We start from the raw sequence: 18,727 nt of genomic DNA, 5'->3' as shown, positions 1-18,727 counted from the left end.
GTCTTTTGGACCGAAAAGATTCGCACTCATCCGAGTTGCCTCTGACTTGTTTTCACCAGACCCATCCTCTAGCCGCGAGCTCTCGCCATTGTTAGGGTTCCAAATTTGCTGTCTTTGATTAAGGCCTTGAACTTGAAGAATTTAGTTGAGCTTCCAAGGTATTTACTTTAATAGTCTTGGTATTCTGTGCTTGGATTGTGTGTTCTTTATCTGTTTGTGCTCTTTTGTTGATTTGATATGCTATGCTTTAAATAGTGGTGCAAAATTATTCAATTTGGATTTGGATTTTTTTTTCTTTTCTCTGCTGCTATATTGTGTGAGGAAGTTTCATGGATTATGTTCATGAAGAAATGGATGCGTTATTTGTGTAAAAGCTTTAGCTGAGTTAGTTTAATTTCATGAGTTGCGGGATCGTTAGAATTTGAAATTTGGTTTTGGAACAAGCAAAGGTATAATCTTTAAAAAATACTTGGTCTACTTGAATACTATCTTTGGCTTGTTCAATTTGATTCTGTAGAAGTTCATTACTGTCATTGAGTTTTTCCGGGTCAATTTGATTTGTCAATTTCTTGTATTTTCTCTTTCTGCCTCCACTCTGCATTTCTGATGTGTTTTTGTGATAAAATCAGGCGCACAAGTGTCCCTGAGCCTCAGATTAAACACAATATGAGAGCCCATTTCCTGTGATTGTATCGGGTTGAAAGTTTTTCACACATATCTCCAGACTTTCGACTGCTCTGTGGTGTGCTTATTCGCTCAAATTTAAGAAAATTTACACAACCAGCCATGCAAACCGCTTCGTATCTTCATCCGTTCTCTTATTACTCTGACAGGTATCTCTCTCTCTCTCTCTCTCTCTCTCTCTCTCTCTCTCTAATTTTATGAATATTCACTTTGTTTCTGTATTCATGTCTGTTGAATTTCAATTAAAATTTTAAAATATATTTCAGAAGAAGCCTTTTAAAACCAGATGGGTGCGTTAAATTACAAATCCCATATTCAAGTCAGCTTGGTAGGAAAGTTCCGCTCACTGGAAGACCTCAGACATGTCAGTTTCTCATGCCTAAGCAACAAACCATATTGTTTGCAGTTCCCAACACAGATGATGGCCACCCTTCTGTCTCTGTGTTAGAAGATTCAAATACAAATCATGCACCCAATTCTGAACCAGAGACGGTGTTGCGCAAATGGTCACCTCCCAGGTATATGTGGAGGGGATTCTCAGCTCTTATCCTTGCTGGGCAGGTAATTGTTAGAACTTTAAGGGGCAAAGTGCACTGGAGAAATACTCTCCAACAATTAAAGAGAGTTGGGCCAAATTCAGTCGGGGTCTGTCTCTTAACTTCAGCATTTGTTGGCATGGCCTTTACCATCCAATTTGTTAGAGAATTTACTAGATTAGGGTTAAGCAGAGCTGTTGGTGGGGTTTTAGCCCTGGCTTTCTCAAGGGAGTTGAGTCCTGTAATTACATCAATTGTGGTTGCTGGGCGTATTGGAAGTGCATTTGCAGCAGAGCTGGGAACAATGCAGGTTTCTGAACAAACTGACACACTGAGAGTTCTTGGGGCAGATCCTGTTGATTATCTTGTGACACCAAGGGTGATTGCTACCTGCATTGCTCTGCCGTTTCTGACTCTAATGTGTTTTACAGTAGGGATGGCATCCAGCGCCCTCCTTGCTGATGGAATTTATGGTGTTAGCATTAACATTATTTTGGAGTCAGCTCGGAGAGCTCTTACCTCTTGGGATATAATTAGTGCAATGATCAAGTCACAGGCTTTTGGTGCAATTATATCTATAGTGAGTTGTGCTTGGGGAGTTACCACTATGGGAGGAGCCAAGGGTGTTGGGGAATCAACAACTTCGGCTGTGGTTATCTCTCTTGTTGGGATCTTTATAGCTGATTTTGTACTCTCTTATTGTTTCTTCCAGGGAGTTGGAGATTCATTGAAGAATCTATGAGTGGTTGTTGATCAGTATATGGTGCTACACTCTCCATTATTGTTAGTTTTGTGGGCTTTGATTAAACCAAGATGAGCATGGAATGAATCAAAATATGTGCTTAATTTGCTGCATGCCTTTTCATACTTTAGCCGGTCAGGTGTCCTTTCCACTTATGCCCCCCTTTTTTTGAGGGGAGTGGTCTGGAAACTGGTGGCATCAGCAGTGTGTTCAAAAGCATGAAGTAGTGCTTGTGGGTAGAATTGATTATGAATAACATTTTCAAGCTTCTTGTACTCCATGATGGTTGTGAGGCATTATTTCTAGAAAGAATATACATTATTTTTCTCTCCCATCATTTGTTGATATCCAATGTAGTGAGGAGAACGATTTTTGGAGTAAATTTTCATTGAAGCATCGTAAAGATGATCTCGAAGCACCTCATTGCTAAGCAAGCGGCTATGATTTTGGTGCACTCAGTGTTCATTGGTAGAATTGGGATACTGAAGTCTTGATGAAGGGTTTTGTACATCTCCTTTCACTTTTACTTGTTATCCCAAATTAACAGTTTGCCCTCTGGTTGGTTATCCTCACATATGTAGTGCTTAACCAATTGTATTGCCTTGTAGTATTGCATCTTTTTTTCCCCTAGAGGAAATAAAAAGAGTAATTAGTTAATTATGTGTTGTAGAATTGACAGTTTATATTTCTCCTTTCAGATTGAGGAGAAATATAAACTGTCATTAAAAATAAAATAAAGTTGCTGATTATCTCATACATTAAATATTCAAATGTTGATTGCTCAGGTTTTTGCATTACAGAGTCTTTACTGAAGTAAGTTTATATTTATGGATGAGGAACCAAACAAAACGAAAACAATAGCAGAAAGGAATAGCAGGCTAATTCCCCTGTGTGTTTTTAAAAAGGAAAAAGAACAGCCCAATAGAACCTTTCAAATTTTCAATCCTTGAGAAATATCCTGGTTCTGGCACCTTCAGTCGTTTCTGAAGTTAGCTTGCCTTCTGATTAACAAAATGATAAGTTTGGAGTTGTTCTGCATTAACCCTTGGTGATAAATAATATTAAATATAGGCTTGGCAGGATAGAAAGAGCAAATATAAAGAAAATGAAATATGTGTTTGCATTGTGAAAAGAAAGAGGAAATGTTCTCAACACTAGCCATGACCATATTTCTGAGTTAGTAATTATGCAAATGGTTCAGAGAAATGAACCCACAAACTCCCCTAATCCCAATTTTGACACAATGAAGATGATTAATTTAGGAGGAAGAGAGAATATTTCATTTTCTAGTTAGATTTGGCCATTATTAGTCCTTGACTGACTATTCATTAACTCCATTCTCCGTTCTTCATTTGAGAGAGAAAAAAGAATTGTGGGGTTTAAGAAAATCTCAATTTCTTTAATAATTTCAATTAGTTTTGAAAGCTGTCCACCTACATTGTTATTCATTGAACTGCAGCAGCGTCTGATAAAGTGATAACCAATGAGGAACTAACCTTTTCCCATATCAATAACCAAACCCAGCAAGGAGATCATGTTGCAATAATTATATGGCCATCCATATATTTCCGATTTTATGTAAAGAATACACAGTGAAAGGCAGCAGTAGCCATGAAATATTATCTCACCATCCAGTATCATTACAGAAAGCAGAAATAAGGAATTCAAGAGAAAAGGCAGGCTGTGGATCACATAAACTCTGTGCTTGTAAACATTTCTCCACCACCATTCACGAATGTTTCTATAACCTGGGCAAATGGCGAGGGCGAGGAGTGTCCCACTCAGTCACAATGTGGTCACGGGTGATTTCTTTGAGTGAACGGCATCCACTTAATGCCATGGTTAGCTCAAACTCTTCACGCAGCATTTGGAGTACTTTTCTGATGCCAGCCTCTCCTTCAGCAGCCAAAGAGAACACCACAGGGCGCCCAATCTGTCATAGACGTGAGTCTCAGTATGTTTTGAACAGACGATATAATGCGAAAAGTGAACTGTAGCTGAATGAATAAACTTGCATTTCTATAGCATACACATGCTGGAAATTTCCAGTTTCATGGCATGGAATCAAAAAACATTTGTCCGTAAGTGATCTATGGAAAGAAACAGCTCTTCCATCCTTGTATGAACAACTTTTAGGCGCCACAAAATAGAAAAAAGAAAAAAAAGTTGAGTAAGTCTGATGGTGTGGTAAAATAATTATCATAACCATACTTACAAATATGCCAGATGCACCCAGTGCTAATGCTTTAAAGACATCTGTTCCACGACGAACACCACCATCCAAGAAAACAGGAATACGCCCTTGTGCAGCTTTGACAACCTAGTTATCAAGACAACACCATCAGATCAAGAAATATGAAACTAGGACCACGTAAGTGCATGCTTTTTTAACATCTCTAAAGAGATAAACAACAGCTATAATCAAGAGGTTGTACCTCTTCTAGGGCCATAATAGTCGAAGGGACATAATCAAGTTGGCGAGCTCCATGATTGGATACAATAATCCCAGCTGCTCCTGCTTGTACCGCAAGCCTTGCTGCATGATGAGCATAGAAGAGTTTATTCAAGCTTTACAAACCTATCAGAGAGAGGAGAGAAAAGGAGTTGAACTATACCATCTTCAGCAGTGAGAACACCCTTCACTAGAATAGGCAGTTTAGTGATTGTCTGAAGCCACTGCACATCCTGTCAAAATACAACAACAGATTATTGTATGCACACCATATATTATTCAAAGAATGCATGGATGTCGAGAAAACATAGTTTCTTTTCACAAACTTCAAGCTGAAAATTCCCAGCCAAAACTTCTCAGTGGAAGATGGCTGAATANCTTATGAACACCAAGTTGTATTGTGTGCCATTCTTAAAAAGTTTATGTATGATGTATCTCAACATTTGGTTATCTGACATACCTTCCAGCTAAGAGAACGATCGATTTGACCAGCAACATATGAAGCAAGTCCTGAGTCAGCAGCCTGCAAGATCCCCACAGAGCAAATTAAACATAAGAACATTAATCTTAATATTAGGAACTAGGACAGGGACAGTTTTGTACTCACTTCGTCCATCTTTCCAAGATCCAAACCTTCAAAGTTCTTCAATGTCAGAAATGGAGGTAAAGTAAATCTGCCAGACAACAAATATTGCACATGCTAAGTTTACTTCAAATGTTAAATTGAACCAGTCTTATTGAACCATTAAAAGAAAATACATACACACAGAGACACAAATCTTTAGCAAATTCATTTACCAGGTTGACATGAATGTTTTCAGCAACTGGTATTGCTATAACAGTTATAGACATGAAGCTGACCTGTTCTTGATGTCAGCTTCTCTGCGACCCAGCCTTGGAGTATCAACTGTAAGAGCAATAGCCTTGAACCCAGCCCTTTCAGCTCTTCTCACTAGCTGAGCAACAACATGCCTGTCCTTGTAGACCTGAAAATTATGACCAGAAAAATTATGGATGACAAATGCAAGGAAACATATACACAAAAGTCGAAACACAAGATCAGGGACAATAAAGTACAGTAACCAATGAACAGAAATGAAATTAGTTATTTGAGCTTACATAGAGCTGGAAAAAACGGACTCCAGGTCCAGTTGAAGCAACCTCTTCAACACTTGAAGTAGCCCATGAAGACAAAGTCTGAAACAATATACAAGCAGTAGAAGTAAGAGCCAACCAGAATGTTCAATCCCATAAATGAATTTCTCAAGTATCACTTTTAATTACAACCAAAAGATGCATTTGCTTGGCCCCAAACAGGAGTTTTCTCCAAGGCAATTATGAAAATGTGTAACTAGGTGCAATCTTTCTTATCTCCTCACACAAAAGCATGCCCACTTCTTGTTTTAGGATGATTCAAAACACAATTCATCTGCAGAGAATGTACTTGAAAATAGAGGATAAATTAAAGTTCCCAACACCTTCTACATTACTGACCGCCATTTACAACCCAACACCATTTACTTCTCCTAAGCTTCTGATGCAATATCAATATTTTTTTTCGGATGAAAATTTCCAATATGAGCAGGTCCTCTAGTTCACTTTTGCCAGTTAAGACTATGCAGGACTGAAATAAGAGAACACATTTGATCCTTCATTACCAACAGTAAACATTGTGAGTTCCACTTTTGATTGCTTATACTTAGTGAATCCCTAAATTAGCAATTTATCACTATCACAATAATATATGTGAGAATTCATGGGGTTAGAATCTTTATTAGTGCAAGGAAAACTACTGAAAGAGACAAATGATCAAGGTCAAAAGCGGTACCATAATTGTTCCTGCTGCTGATGCTGCTCTAGCGGTAGCATATTCACCTGCAATAATTCACATATCATTGTCAGACAGACACCCTCTTGCTGATCTGAACAGTATTAAGTATGATACTGGATGAGGAGAAAAGCTCAAAGATTGGCAATCAAAAATTGTTGAATCTCATGGGAGGATGACAAGATGCCATTTTGCAATGGATTGAGATCAGATGTTAGTTCACCCTTTGTACAATATAAGAAATTGTTTTCTCAAGCAAATGTACACAAACATTAAAAGTGTCCTCAAGCTCAACACACTGGACTGGGACTATCCATATTGTAGGTAGTTTAATTAAATAATCCCTGGGTGACACTAGTCAAAAGGCTGTTCATTGTTTTTGTTTGTAACACATAAAAAAGATCTCAAGGAAACTATTTATGTTCTGTCAATAGCTTACTGGGGCAAAGATGATATTAGCACACACGATCCAATACGATTCAAATGCTTTATCCAGATATCACCCCAAGAGAAAGGCGAGACAGCTCACCAGTTGTGCTGTGTGTTTTTCTAAATAAATAAAAAACTACTTATGCATAACAGGTGAAATGATAACTTACCTTCAGGATGAGCCATTTTCTGCATAGCTGTTGGGGCAATCATGATTGGCATTGAGATTTTGAAGCCCAAAACAGTAGTGGTCATGTCTATGTGGCTTACATCAATAAGAATACGGGGTCGAAACCTATGTTTGATGAAAATACGTTTGTTTCAGAAAATTTCAAAAATGCTACTTTCTTATTCAGAAAAGTAAAATTTAAAAAAAAAAAAAAAAAAAACTGCTAGATGAATATTATGATCAAGTACTACTTTTGGTAATTCTGAGCAGCTCTAGATAAAGATTGAATTCTTACAGAATTTTTGCGAAAGCATTTCTGTTTTCAGCCAGAGTCCACTGGTCCTCTGCTCCTGATGCATAGTAGTCAAAGACCATCTTTGGCAATTTCTGCTTTGCAATGGCCTCATACTCACTGACGTTGGTTATCTCCATTTCAATAGTTGACTGTCAATGCTTCCCTAAAAAAATGCATTTAACATCAACATCCTGCGAATCAGATCATATTCTGCATGTGCATACAAATTTTAAGAAGATATGGAACATCCTTCAACTCTTCAACTATTACAAGAATCTACTTATTTCTTCCCTTTCTTTCTTTTTCTAGGAACAAGAAAGTGCTTAAATATTAGGTGGTCATGCATGATTTAACCAGTTTGCTTGCTTGAGCAGATACTAGATTAGAAATAGAAAGAATATGATTGAGATTGAAAATTCTAAGATAGTTTTCAATAGTTGACTGTCAATGCTTCCCTAAAAAAATGCATTTAACATCAACATCCTGCGAATCAGATCATACTCTGCATGTGCATACAAATTTTAAGAAGATATGGAACATCCTTCAACTCTTCAACTATTACAAGAATCTACTTATTTTTTCCCTTTCTTTCTTTTTCTAGGAACAAGAAAGTGCTTAAATATTAGATGGTCATGCATGATTTAACTAGTTTGCTTGCTTGAGCAGATACCAGATTAGAAATAGCAAGAATAAGATTGAGATTGAAAATTCTAAGATAGCTTATGTTCTTTAGTATAATGACCAACTAACCAAATTGGTATATATATAAAAAAAAAAATGAGATTGAACCCAATTCAATGGCAAGAAAAACTAACCAGGCATCCAAAGTTGCTTACTTTAATTTCTTATAATAGAAAAAAGAGAAATTATAAAGTGGGATTGAAACCCCCACTTGAAATATTATACCAAGTAACAGTCTTTCAAAGCTGTTTGACAAAACCCATTTGACAGAGAAACTTGATACACAGAGCTGAAGGGAAACAAGAGCAGTGTAGAGAAAGGAAGACACTAACCTTGGGTCCAAACACTATGCAGCAGAGTGCATGAAGAGTAGTATAAAATGGATAGAGAGATAAATAGCGAATGAGCTGAAGTGAAGCGCAAACAAAGAGCTTATAAGTATGAGGTGGCATGAAGACAAACCGGGTGGGGTTCATATTCTTCCGTAATTCATAAGAGAGAGATAGAGAGAAGGAGAGAGAATGGATGAGCATTTGGAGGTGGGCATTTCAAACCAAATCGGATGAGGGGAAGAGAGAGGGCCTCATCCACAAAAGCCTTGTGTGTTTCACAGTTTTCCTCCTCCATTATGATTTTGAACCCCAAAAAATGAATTTGGGATAATATACCTTTGTCCTTTTGATATAAATGAAAAAAGAAAAAAAAAAACCAATGGAAGAAGAGTGAGTTTGTGAGCAAAGGAAAAGGACAAGAGAAAAAATTTCCCTCTTTTTGTTCTTCTGCCTGTCCAGTTTGATGTTTTGATGTCAACTTCCAGCCTAAGATGATTGGTGAATGCAAGTGCAGACGGGTCGGGCACAAGAAGCCCAACAGAGACAAACAGCAAACTGATATGGGCCTAGCAACCCAACTGAGTCGTTCTTCAACAGATAAACCAGAGTGGCCCTTACCCAACTCAGTCTTCCTACAAGGCTTCAACAGACGATCAATTTTAAATCAATAAGCTTTTCCAAGAGATGTGGATTCAAAATTGAATTTTTGGCGCTCTAAAACATACAAATATAATCGCAATCCCAGGTATTGTTGTTATCTTTAATTCGGGTTTATTCATACCAATCATAGTGTCAGTGGCACTCATGCTCAGCAGGTGTTTGTAAAAATCCCCAAAAGAATTATTTTTAAGAGGGAAAGAGATAGAGAAAGAGCGTTGAACTTCAGTTTGTGATTCTTTAGCTTATTCTATGATATGCTATATTGTTTTACTGTAGTTCCCTTTATCTTATTCTTACTATGATAAGCGTTGCTCTGCAGTCTGCCACTCTGTTGTTGTTAACTGATCTTCACAGCTTGCCTTTATGGGGAGCAGCAGCTTGGGGCTTCATCATTGGTCTGTGTTAGCCTCTCAGCGGGCAATTCTGCCACAAAATTCCGCGAAGCCATTACAAAAGTTCCATTCTTTGCCCACAACTGTCACTGTTGCTTGCATTGCCACCTCCAGAGCTTCCTCTGTGAGGTGCCATTTAGGTTGCTTTGGCTTCACAGCATTCAACAGAAAGTTCAGGAAGAGTGTACGAGGCTGTGCTACCAACCCATTTGTTGTTGCCAATGATGAGAAGTATGGAAACAAGCAGGTTATTAGTATTACTCCACAAGTTTACGATTACATTCTTGCCAATGTTCGAGAGCCAGAGGTAAAATGAACCCACATTTTGATTTCAATTCCCTCATAATTGGGTATCTTAGTTCTTTTTGTTTTGTTTTTGGTTCTTGTACATCTACATTGTCCATGTGGGGTATCTTGATAGAGAGTACATTGCAGGTTCTACGACAACTTAGGGAGGAGACTGCGTCTATGCATGGTAGTCAGATGCAGGTACTTGTTACTGTGTTGCTACTGTTAATTATCAAGCATTTTGCTTCAGGAAAGATTTAATATTGTATGGCTTTCATAATTACATATCCAAGAAAACCACAAAAATTAAGTGATTTATATGAATTTGATTATTTTGCATGGCCTGTCTTATGTCCTTGCAATTGACTGGGGTGTTCTCTGGATAGGTATCTCCTGACCAGGCTCAACTGCTTGCAATGCTTGTGCAGATTCATGGGGCTGAGAAGTGTATTGAAGTTGGTGTTTATACTGTAAGTTTATTTTTCATTCAAACTCAACTGCATTGCTCGCCTGACAGACTTCCTGCTGCCTTCTTCTAAATTTATAATTATACTTTCTTTTTTGGGTAAATTATACCAATGCCCCCTGAGGCTTGTTCTCATTTGGTCTTTTGACTTTCAATTTGGCTCACATTGCCCCTTTGAACTTCATTCCATGTACTAAAATTGCCCTTTCTATTAGGAAATGGTAATTATTTAATTGTCACTTTAAACCTAGAATATCAATTGAAAATAAAAAGAAATTTGATGCATATGGGGAAATATAATTAACCTAGAGATTCCTTGCCAGCTCCTTCTGTTTTCCTCTCTTTTCTTCTCTATTCCTATTTCTTAATCTTGTTGTTCGGAGCCTAAGAAGAGTCAAGAATATCTTACACGTCAGTTTGATGAATGCAACATCTGATATAACTATTATTGTTAATTCAGGGATATTCATCGTTGGCTACTGCATTGGTCCTTCCTGAATCAGGGAGTTTAGTAGCCTGTGAAAGAGATGGCAGAAGTCTTGAGGTCGCAAAAAAGTATTATGATAAAGCGAATGTTTCCCACAAGGTAGTTATGTCTTCCACTTGCCAGTACTACTACTAGAGGCTTTGTTCTTGCTAATAGATGACTATGTAACTTATGCAGTAGCTAAGTGTTCTTCACCAGTACATTGTGGTAATATGCTAGGTGGGTGTTACGGAAATTAGAATATACTTCAGAAGCACCATCGAGTCATATATATCAAGTTCGTCCTTTTTTCTCCATGTTATATGCATATGAATATAACACGACAAATTATGTCTTCAACTTTTTTTCCTAATACTTCTTTCGACATATATATGTATATGTATGGCTCTGAGATTCTAATTTGGTATTTAGGTGCATGTTAAATATGGATTTGCAGCAGATGCATTAAGATCACTGATTCTGAGCGGTGAAGCATGTAGGTAAATGCAGCAATGTTAAAAATCATGATGCATTTGCATTTTTCTTTTTGAACTTGTTTTCTCTGAACATTATGATGAAAGATTGTGGGTTGGATGTTGTCAAATATCAGAGAATAATATATAGTAGTTCTCTACTTTTAATTCATGCTCTTGCATCTTCACAGTAATGCTGTTTTGCGGTTAGCCATCCAGTATGGTCATGATATTGTGTATATTCCGTATTGTATTTCTTGATACTAGTTCTTTTAATTACCAACACAATTTTTCTCTGCTGTGAATTCCTCAAATATAACCTCTCTTTTTTTTCTTCAATGCCTTCTGTATTTTCCGGTTTTCTTTAAACAATTAGCTTTATGTTTTAATTATTTTACCTCACCTTTAGCCTTAATTTCTGAGGCCCGCTAATAACTATAGGAACATTTTTCGCATGTTTACTCATCTATGCAGCTATGATTTTGCATTTGTTGATGCTGACAAGAGAATGTATCAGGAATACTTTGAACTGTTGCTACAACTTGTAAGACCGGAAGAATTTATTTAAATTCATATTCATCTAATTCCTCTCCTTCTCTCCTTCTTTCTCATTCAGTTTCCTTGAGCAGTTTTCATTTTGGCTTTGGTCTTCTGTTTCAGGTCAAGGTTGGGGGTCTAATTGTGTTCGATAATGTTCTCTGGCATGGAAAAGTTGCTGACCCAGAGGTGTGAATGAATAACCAAGGTTTATTAACTCTGTCCCATTAAAATGAAGTCTGCTTAATTGTAATTGTATTTTTTGAGCAGGTAAATGATGCCAAGACTGTCAGCATTAGAAATTTCAATACAAGTATAATGCAGGACAAGCGTGTAAGCATTAGTATGGTAGGTCTTATCACTTGTATTTTCATTCCTAAGTGAAAGTTCAGAGATGTTTGTTTGATAACCCTAAATGTTTTGGAGGGTCAGGTACCCATTGGAGATGGCATGACAATCTGCCGAAAAAGGCAACCTCATAACAAAAGTTGATGCACTTGTTGACTTAGTGACCAATGCCATCAAGAAAATGGTGTGTAGATAAGTTGTGTTGTGTATGTTATTGGCAGCAACATTTGAAAGGAAAGTGTCTTCAATGTTTGATGAAAGATAAATCTGAATGGTTACCACGGCATGCGACATGGTGGGAAACTTTAACATGCTAGACCTTTGGCTCCTGGACAAGCACACCGAATTTTTTGACGGGATCTCGGTGCTTTGGAGTAGCTGAAGAGAAGGGCGGTTTCTACCCATTTCATGTAATATATAGCTTTTCCTTCAGGGTGAAAATACTCCATTGGGATTGTTATATGTCAAATCATCTCAATTTATGTAAAACACAATGCAAGAGATTGAGTATTTTACAAAAGAGATTTACCATACTTAATTTGACTAGCTCCATTAACATAACATAACTATGTTGTGTATGCTGTCATATAAATTACCTTTATATCATATCATTTGTGAAAATAAAATAAAAAACACTTTCAATTTCATCCCTAAAAAAGAGTTCTGCTATTTTCACACTATGATCTATTTTCACATTCATCTTATCTTCCCACCCACCATGTAAATTTGAAAAAACACAATCCATATCTTTCCACGCACCATTATACCTACCTAAAATACTCTTTAATATTAATTCAAGCAAATTCTATTTGCTAATCATTAGTAGTTGAGATATGCGCCATTGTCAAACTTTTATTAAATTTGCTTGAATTAGCAATTAAAATGTATTTTAGGAATAATAGTGGGTGGAAATATATGGATTGTGCCTTTTCAAATTTACATGGTGAGTGCTGCTATTTTCACACTGTGTTCTATTTTTCCATCCACCTTATCTTCCCACTCACTATGTAAATTTGAAAAAACACAATCCATATCTTTCCACCCACCATTATACGTACCTAAAATACTCTTTAATTATTAATTCAAGCAAATTCTATTTGCTAATCATTAGTACTTGAGATATGCGTCATTGTCAAACTTTTATTAAATTTGCTAGAATTAGCAATTAAAATATATTTTAAGAATAATAGTGGGTGGAAAGATATGGATTGTGTTTTTTCAAATTTACATGGTGGGTAGGAAGAGAAGGTGAGCGGGGAAATAAGACAATAGATGGGTGGGAAAATAAGGTGGGCGGAGAAATAAGACAGTGGATGGGTGGGAAAATAAAGTGGGCGAGGAAATAAGACAATGGATGGGTGAAAATAACAGCACTCTCCCAAAAAAGACAAAAATCCACGTCGATTGGTTGTTTTTTACCACCAAAAACAAAAGCAAAGAGGAAGATCCCTTTCTTTCGGCCTCACTCCACCCCTATTCGACTCTTCAGGAAAAGCTAAGCAAGCTTTCTAATTGCGAAGATTTCTAACTTAGCTGACCTTTCAGTGATCTATAAATCTCATTAGTCTTTATACAAAAAATAAAATTAAAAAAAATCATTAAAAATCTACTGCAACACCCTCCAGATCTCCAAAAGCACTTTTTTAAACGTAAAAAACGGTTTTTGCTATTCACCGCCAAACAGGAGCTCTGAGCCGTACAGAGTTTTATCTTCTTCATACATTATTACGTAACCTCCGTTTCCAATCTTCCGGCTTCGGATATGGCGGATCGGCTGCGAGCTTTGTTCAAGGGTGAGGCCCTCACTTACGCCTACCTTCTTCTCTACATCGCACTCTCCAGCGGCCAGATCTTCTTCAACAAGGTAGGTACTCGCATTGCTTTGAGCATTAGGTCTTCCTTTGTTTGGTTGTTAAGAAAATGTTGAGGTAAATTTTCTAGAATTTGATAAATGGACAAAACCCATTTCGACTTTGACCAGTTACTAGCTTATGGTATATCTTGAGCTGGGTCGAAGATGACTTTGCATTGCATGCTTACTGATTCTATTGCTTTGGAAATTAGCTTTACTTTGTTGTTGATAGTGAATGGATGATTTTGTTGGATGTATCTGTTTATTGGAAGACATGAAAGGAAACAAAAGGAAAAAGAAAACGAAAAGAAGCAGCTTAGTGAGGAAGCCCCTTCTAATCCAGTAGCTCTTTTTTCCTAATTGCTTTTCGAGAAGCAGTTATTGTGGCCTTTTTTCTTTCACTTACTCATTGCCTGCATTAGCAAATGGCAACAGAGAAACACAAAAGGTTGAGGAGCTGCTTTAGAAGTTGACATGACAAGGATTTACCCAAAAAGTTCGCATCTGGTTCATCACAGAGCTTTTTTTTTTTTGAACTAGGGACATGGAAAGATATGCATCTTACCCTTAGCATGAAATGTTTTGACATTTACGGAGAAACACACACATAGTTTACAAATTCCCTGTGTTTGGGTATTTGAAAGTAAGGAAAAATTAAAGCAAAACTGCAAAATGCTTAAGATATGAAATGAATTTCTCAAGAAAATCGATGGTTTTGTCTTGCTTCCCCTCATTCATTTTGACACTGACTGAGGGCTGTAAAAGACTATTAAAGCAATGAAGGTCAAGTAAAGCTTTGGAGATCTGGTTCTGGTAATTTCCATTAGATAGAAGGTGCTGGCAGACTTCATACGAATCCACTTTCGTTGAAAACAGAGGAGGAATTGGAACTTTAAGAGTATCCATCTTTTCCAACCACACTGTATTTCTGTAGGTCTAGGTGTAATAGTTGTTTATTTTAGACATTCAAGTCACTTTGGATGCTCAAAACCTTTATTACAACAGGCCCTTTTTTTCTCGTTATTATCTGTTTTTATTTTGTTGCAGGGACTGTGAGTGAGGCAACTACTTTGCTGCTATAATACCTATTTTCAGGAGAATTATTGCTATTAACTACTTTGTATTGAAATAAATAATTAAAAATATGATAAAGGTCTCCAGGCATATTTCTTGTCCCTTTTGTGGTTTCAATGTTTTTCTCACTTTTTATATATTTTTTATGTAAAGAAATAATGCCCCTCTGTCTATCTCTCTGTGAAAGATTGCGTTAAGACTCACCATTCAGTTTAGTCTGATGCCGCTTATTGTTAGTTTATGTGTATTTTTGGGTTTGTTCCTTGAAAATGAAAAAGTGATTGCTGGCATCTGTATATTTTTATTGTTTTTGTTAAATTTTTTTGGCCTTGAAAGCTGTTTGTTATGGTTAAGTGGAGATACACTCTTGTGAGAGGTTTTGCAGGGCTAACATAATGTTTGAATTGTGGAATGCAGTGGGTTTTGTCGTCCAAGGAAATAAACTTCCCTTATCCTCTTGGATTGACTCTGCTTCACATGGTCTTCTCCTCTGTCTTATGCTTTTTACTCACGAAAGTTTTTAAGGTATGCAAGTCACTAATTATTATGATAATAATTAAATCGAAAATTCCAGTGGTACTCTTAAACTTATTTATTATTTTACAGATTATGAAGATTGAGGAAGGAATGACAGTAGAAATGTAAGTAAAGAGGGAGTACACTTACTTTATTTTACAATTTATTTTCAAAGAAGGTATCTTTCAATTTTTAGTGTTTTTTGTGGTTTTAAATATAGATTTACTGGTCTCTTTGTGGTGACCAAATAATTGGAGGGATTTCTTTTCTGTGTCATAGCTTGATGTTGTTAATTAGGCTGTCTTCATTGTTTCAGAAGTAGAGAGATTATTTGCATCTATAAGCTAATGAACTCAAGTCCAGTGATATTTGTTTTGGTTCTTAATTGAACTGACTCCAACTATCTAAGCAGGTGGAGTTAATATGATTCTTATTGCACACTTAAATCATTGTGCCATCTTTTGAAGTCGTACAGAGTCTCTGGGGCTCAGTTTGACTGCTAGAAAGAAAAACGGAAAAGAAAAAAAGAAGTTAAATTGCTGATTTAATATATTTTTCAGAACTGGTGACTTTGATTACTTGAACTTCTTTTTTTCTTGTAAAAAAAAAAAAGGAAAAAAAAAAAAAAAAAAACATTGGCTGGTCCTTAACTTGTATATTTCACTGAGGTCATTGATCCTCTGGCTAAATCAACTGTGTCAATCATTTATAACATCTCACACTCTCCACTTTTTTTGATCTTCCTCATAATCTAATGAATTTTAGTTCTGCAGATACGTCTCATCAGTAATGCCAATTGGTGCAATGTTTGCAATGACTCTTTGGCTGGGAAATACGGCCTACATGTATATTTCTGTTGCATTTGCACAAATGTTGAAAGCAATCAGTAAGTTTTCACTAATTCTTTTTTGTTTTTCAATCCACTATAACTAAATGTAGCCTGTGGAGAAATATTTTCATCAAAGAAAAAGTTTCCTTAATCTCTATGTTTGGGCATCCAGAGGAATCTCTGCTGTTTTATATGATGGTTTGCCCCTATGGCTGTCTGTTTGTTCAGCAGTAGGAAAGTATGTTGGTCTTAAAGTCTGGCGATTGTATTTAACCATTCATCATGATTAGGAATTATCTCTCTCTGATTTCTTGAGTGATGTATGCAGTGCCAGTAGCTGTTTTCATTCTTGGAGTAGCAGCAGGACTTGAGGTAATGAGCTGCAGAATGCTATTGATCATGTCAGTGATAAGTTTAGGTGTTCTGGTGGCTTCTTACGGTGAAATAAATATCAGCTGGATTGGAGTAGTTTATCAAATGGGAGGAGTTGTTGGAGAAGCTTTAAGACTTATTTTTATGGAGATTTTTGTTAAAAGGAAGGGTCTCAAATTAAATCCAATATCTCTCATGTACTATGTTAGCCCGTGCAGGTATGCATTTCTACTTGTAAAATTCATCAAGCTTTGCATTTATACTTATAAAATATTATAGACCTGTGTGATATGAGTATTGAGTTTGTATGCAGTGCTCTTTGCCTACTCATTCCATGGATTTTTTTGGAGAAAACAAAGATGGAAGAAAATAGCTCATGGAACTTTCCACTCCTTGTGCTAACACTCAACTCTCTGTGCACTTTTGCCCTCAACTTATCAGTTTTCCTTGTGATCACTCATACAAGTGCCTTGACCATTCGTGTTGCTGGAGTTGTCAAGGATTGGGTGGTTGTCTTATTGTCTGCCCTTCTCTTTGCTGATACAAAGCTGACTATTATAAATCTGGCAGGTTATGGCATTGGTAAGTGTCTGACCTTGTATACATATTTATGCTTTAGCACATCATTTATTTTCTGTAAGACATGATAGACATTGGTGGAATGAAAGTACAAGAAGGAGAATTTGAAATTTCCAAAAGGTCAAAGAGCACTGGAGTGGATATAAAATGATAGTAGTAAAGTGTTATAGATATTAGTGAATGATGCTGAAATGACTAGATTTAATATGTATTGTAAATAATTATATATTAACTTATAGGGAGGTATATATTCAAAGCACAAATGCATCCACAAATACACAAGAAAGTGGTCTTCTTTATGTTATGGAGTTGCGTTTGCGGTGGAAGTTAACCTATCTGGCTCTCTTGTCTCTTTTAAGCTGGCTCTCATTGTCTCTTTTAAGCCTCTTGTTTGTTTTCTAAAATCATTTTTTGTTGGAGATGCATTTTTTAGTTGTACATATTTCAGCTTTTCATATATACTTCCAGATTAGACTTAGTTTTTAATGTTATAATAGCCCAGAGGTCTTTGAGTTGAAACTAGGATCTGTCGACCCAAAAAAAAATTGAAACTAGGATCTGATTAGTAGTATTTAATTTTCGAGTTTAAAGTGGCTTAGTTGTTGGATATATCTGATGGGGGGCTTTATCTAAAATGTAGTATTGTATCTATTCCTCTTTAAAAAATGAAAGAAACAGTACGAAATGAAGGGATTTTTGGTAATTCAAATATGGAATTGTTGATAAATACCATGTTAAAAATAAGGGTAATTTTGTAATGTTTGAATCCATGGTTCTGATTGTCAAACAACATAAGAGAGCATTACCAACAAACCAATGTAAATTATAATGGTACATTACTTCTTATGCAGCCATAGCAGGTGTAGCAGCATACAATAATCACAAGTTAAAAAAAGAAGTTTCTAGAGACAACCCTGAAGAAGCTGAAAGTTCTCAACCTACACTAACGGCGGCATCATCAGATTCCAACAAGTAGAGATGTCACAGGAGCATTCGGCCTATTTATTTTTTAGGTATGCACGTATACATTTAGCAAAATCATTGTTCCCATGGTCCATTATTTCTTATAATCGTTTTGGGTTCGAACACTCCAACAGCCCCGGAAATTGATGAAATTGTGTAGTACATACTGGCATTTTCATTTTCGATAGCTCGATGGAACTATATGCATAAGTTTAGATTACGGTTTTTTGAAGCCTATCATTGTTGCAGCTGCTCCTGTGGTGGGGTAAATTTTGTGGCAGTTTGAAGCAGAACTGAAATTGAAAGTATAAAGATGTCAAGTTCGCAGAAGTGTGTCATCCTCACGAAGGTAGGCATTTACAGAGGGAATTTCAAAAGTTGATGTATCATAGATGATTTGTCTGTAAAGCAAGTGCCAGAGTCACTGTGATACTAAACATACTCTCTGTTTATAAAAAATTTATAATTTTTTAGTTCACACAATTGTATCACAGCCCATTCTTACATGATTTTGCTTCTGTACAAGGATCAAAAGTTTGAACCTGGACCTTGTTCCATAGTTAATTTCTCAGAACTTTGTATTTAGAAGAGATGTTTTAAGTATCACATGGGGGAATAAAAAGATGAGGTTGCCAGATTTTCTAGGCTTGATCATACGATCAAATTGAATTGTTACGATAGAAATTGAGCTGTAATATTATTATTTTGGTAGAAAAAGAACTATTATGTGATACGTGTAGGAGTTGAACTTCCCGCTCCAAACA

The 18,727-nt window shown here is 36.4% G+C and overlaps 4 protein-coding genes across 8 annotated transcripts; 3 read left to right on the top strand and 1 right to left on the bottom strand.

Moving 5' to 3' along the window:
- The first annotated feature begins 17 nt into the window (after positions 1-17).
- On the top strand, positions 18-2,619 carry LOC117626668 (protein TRIGALACTOSYLDIACYLGLYCEROL 1, chloroplastic). Of its 2 annotated transcripts, none has more exons than XM_034358465.1 (3): positions 18-158; positions 630-833; positions 951-2,619. In XM_034358465.1, exons 2-3 carry the CDS (start codon positions 787-789, stop codon positions 1,960-1,962), a joined length of 1,059 nt encoding a protein of 352 aa, XP_034214356.1. In that variant the 5' UTR covers positions 18-158; positions 630-786; the 3' UTR covers positions 1,963-2,619. The 2 variants fall into 2 exon arrangements, with proteins under 2 accessions (XP_034214356.1, XP_034214357.1); XM_034358466.1 differs by having other exon boundaries at positions 19-158; positions 954-2,619.
- An 873-nt stretch (positions 2,620-3,492) lies between these two features.
- Positions 3,493-8,519, bottom strand: LOC117623947 ((S)-2-hydroxy-acid oxidase GLO1). 2 transcript variants are annotated; one of them, XM_034354996.1, is made up of 12 exons: positions 8,149-8,519; positions 7,136-7,298; positions 6,842-6,966; positions 6,243-6,289; positions 5,534-5,611; positions 5,276-5,400; positions 5,022-5,088; positions 4,875-4,937; positions 4,578-4,647; positions 4,398-4,498; positions 4,178-4,282; positions 3,493-3,895 (listed from the first exon to the last, which is right to left on the bottom strand). In XM_034354996.1, exons 2-12 carry the CDS (start codon positions 7,270-7,272, stop codon positions 3,704-3,706), a joined length of 1,110 nt encoding a protein of 369 aa, XP_034210887.1. In that variant the 5' UTR covers positions 7,273-7,298; positions 8,149-8,519; the 3' UTR covers positions 3,493-3,703. The 2 variants fall into 2 exon arrangements, with proteins under 2 accessions (XP_034210887.1, XP_034210888.1); XM_034354997.1 differs by lacking the exon at positions 8,149-8,519 and having other exon boundaries at positions 7,132-7,247.
- LOC117623948 (putative caffeoyl-CoA O-methyltransferase At1g67980) lies at positions 8,481-12,297 on the top strand. 3 transcript variants are annotated; one of them, XM_034355001.1, is made up of 10 exons: positions 8,481-8,893; positions 9,128-9,507; positions 9,636-9,689; positions 9,875-9,958; positions 10,415-10,540; positions 10,853-10,920; positions 11,368-11,437; positions 11,554-11,619; positions 11,701-11,778; positions 11,863-12,297. In XM_034355001.1, exons 2-10 carry the CDS (start codon positions 9,172-9,174, stop codon positions 11,920-11,922), a joined length of 942 nt encoding a protein of 313 aa, XP_034210892.1. In that variant the 5' UTR covers positions 8,481-8,893; positions 9,128-9,171; the 3' UTR covers positions 11,923-12,297. The 3 variants fall into 3 exon arrangements, with proteins under 3 accessions (XP_034210892.1, XP_034210889.1, XP_034210890.1); XM_034354998.1 differs by having other exon boundaries at positions 11,857-12,297; XM_034354999.1 differs by lacking the exon at positions 8,481-8,893 and adding an exon at positions 8,913-8,963 and having other exon boundaries at positions 11,857-12,297.
- Positions 12,298-13,230: 933 nt separating this feature from the next.
- Positions 13,231-18,611, top strand: LOC117626788 (probable sugar phosphate/phosphate translocator At3g14410). Its single transcript, XM_034358631.1, has 8 exons — positions 13,231-13,642; positions 15,122-15,229; positions 15,311-15,345; positions 15,994-16,106; positions 16,378-16,639; positions 16,735-17,003; positions 17,852-18,013; positions 18,213-18,611. The coding sequence occupies exons 1-7, from the start codon at positions 13,541-13,543 to the stop codon at positions 17,974-17,976; spliced, it is 1,014 nt and encodes a 337-aa protein (XP_034214522.1). The 5' UTR covers positions 13,231-13,540; the 3' UTR covers positions 17,977-18,013; positions 18,213-18,611.
- Positions 18,612-18,727: the final 116 nt, after the last annotated feature.

The sequence above is a fragment of the Prunus dulcis genome, chromosome 4 (assembly GCF_902201215.1).
Source record: "Prunus dulcis chromosome 4, ALMONDv2, whole genome shotgun sequence".
NCBI classification, from domain to species: domain Eukaryota; kingdom Viridiplantae; phylum Streptophyta; class Magnoliopsida; order Rosales; family Rosaceae; genus Prunus; species Prunus dulcis.
This window is presented reverse-complemented; position numbering and strand designations above follow the sequence as displayed.

Coding starts and splice junctions, on each gene's coding strand:
- LOC117623947 (XM_034354996.1), bottom strand. CDS start 7,272: ATGGAGATAACCAACGTCAGTGAGTATGAGGCCATTGCAAAGCAGAAA. Junction 5,612..6,242: donor CAGCAGCAGGAACAATTATG/GTACCGCTTTTG, acceptor ATATTGTTTCAG/ACTTTGTCTTCATGGGCTAC. Junction 4,648..4,874: donor ATCGTTCTCTTAGCTGGAAG/GTATGTCAGATA, acceptor GTATTTTGACAG/GATGTGCAGTGGCTTCAGAC.
- LOC117626668 (XM_034358465.1), top strand. CDS start 787: ATGCAAACCGCTTCGTATCTTCATCCGTTCTCTTATTACTCTGACAG. Junction 834..950: donor TTCTCTTATTACTCTGACAG/GTATCTCTCTCT, acceptor AATATATTTCAG/AAGAAGCCTTTTAAAACCAG.
- LOC117623948 (XM_034354998.1), top strand. CDS start 9,172: ATGGGGAGCAGCAGCTTGGGGCTTCATCATTGGTCTGTGTTAGCCTCT. Junction 10,921..11,367: donor CTGAGCGGTGAAGCATGTAG/GTAAATGCAGCA, acceptor TCATCTATGCAG/CTATGATTTTGCATTTGTTG. Junction 11,779..11,856: donor AGCGTGTAAGCATTAGTATG/GTAGGTCTTATC, acceptor AATGTTTTGGAG/GGTCAGGTACCCATTGGAGA.
- LOC117626788 (XM_034358631.1), top strand. CDS start 13,541: ATGGCGGATCGGCTGCGAGCTTTGTTCAAGGGTGAGGCCCTCACTTAC. Junction 13,643..15,121: donor GCCAGATCTTCTTCAACAAG/GTAGGTACTCGC, acceptor TGTGGAATGCAG/TGGGTTTTGTCGTCCAAGGA. Junction 16,107..16,377: donor ACAAATGTTGAAAGCAATCA/GTAAGTTTTCAC, acceptor TGATGTATGCAG/TGCCAGTAGCTGTTTTCATT.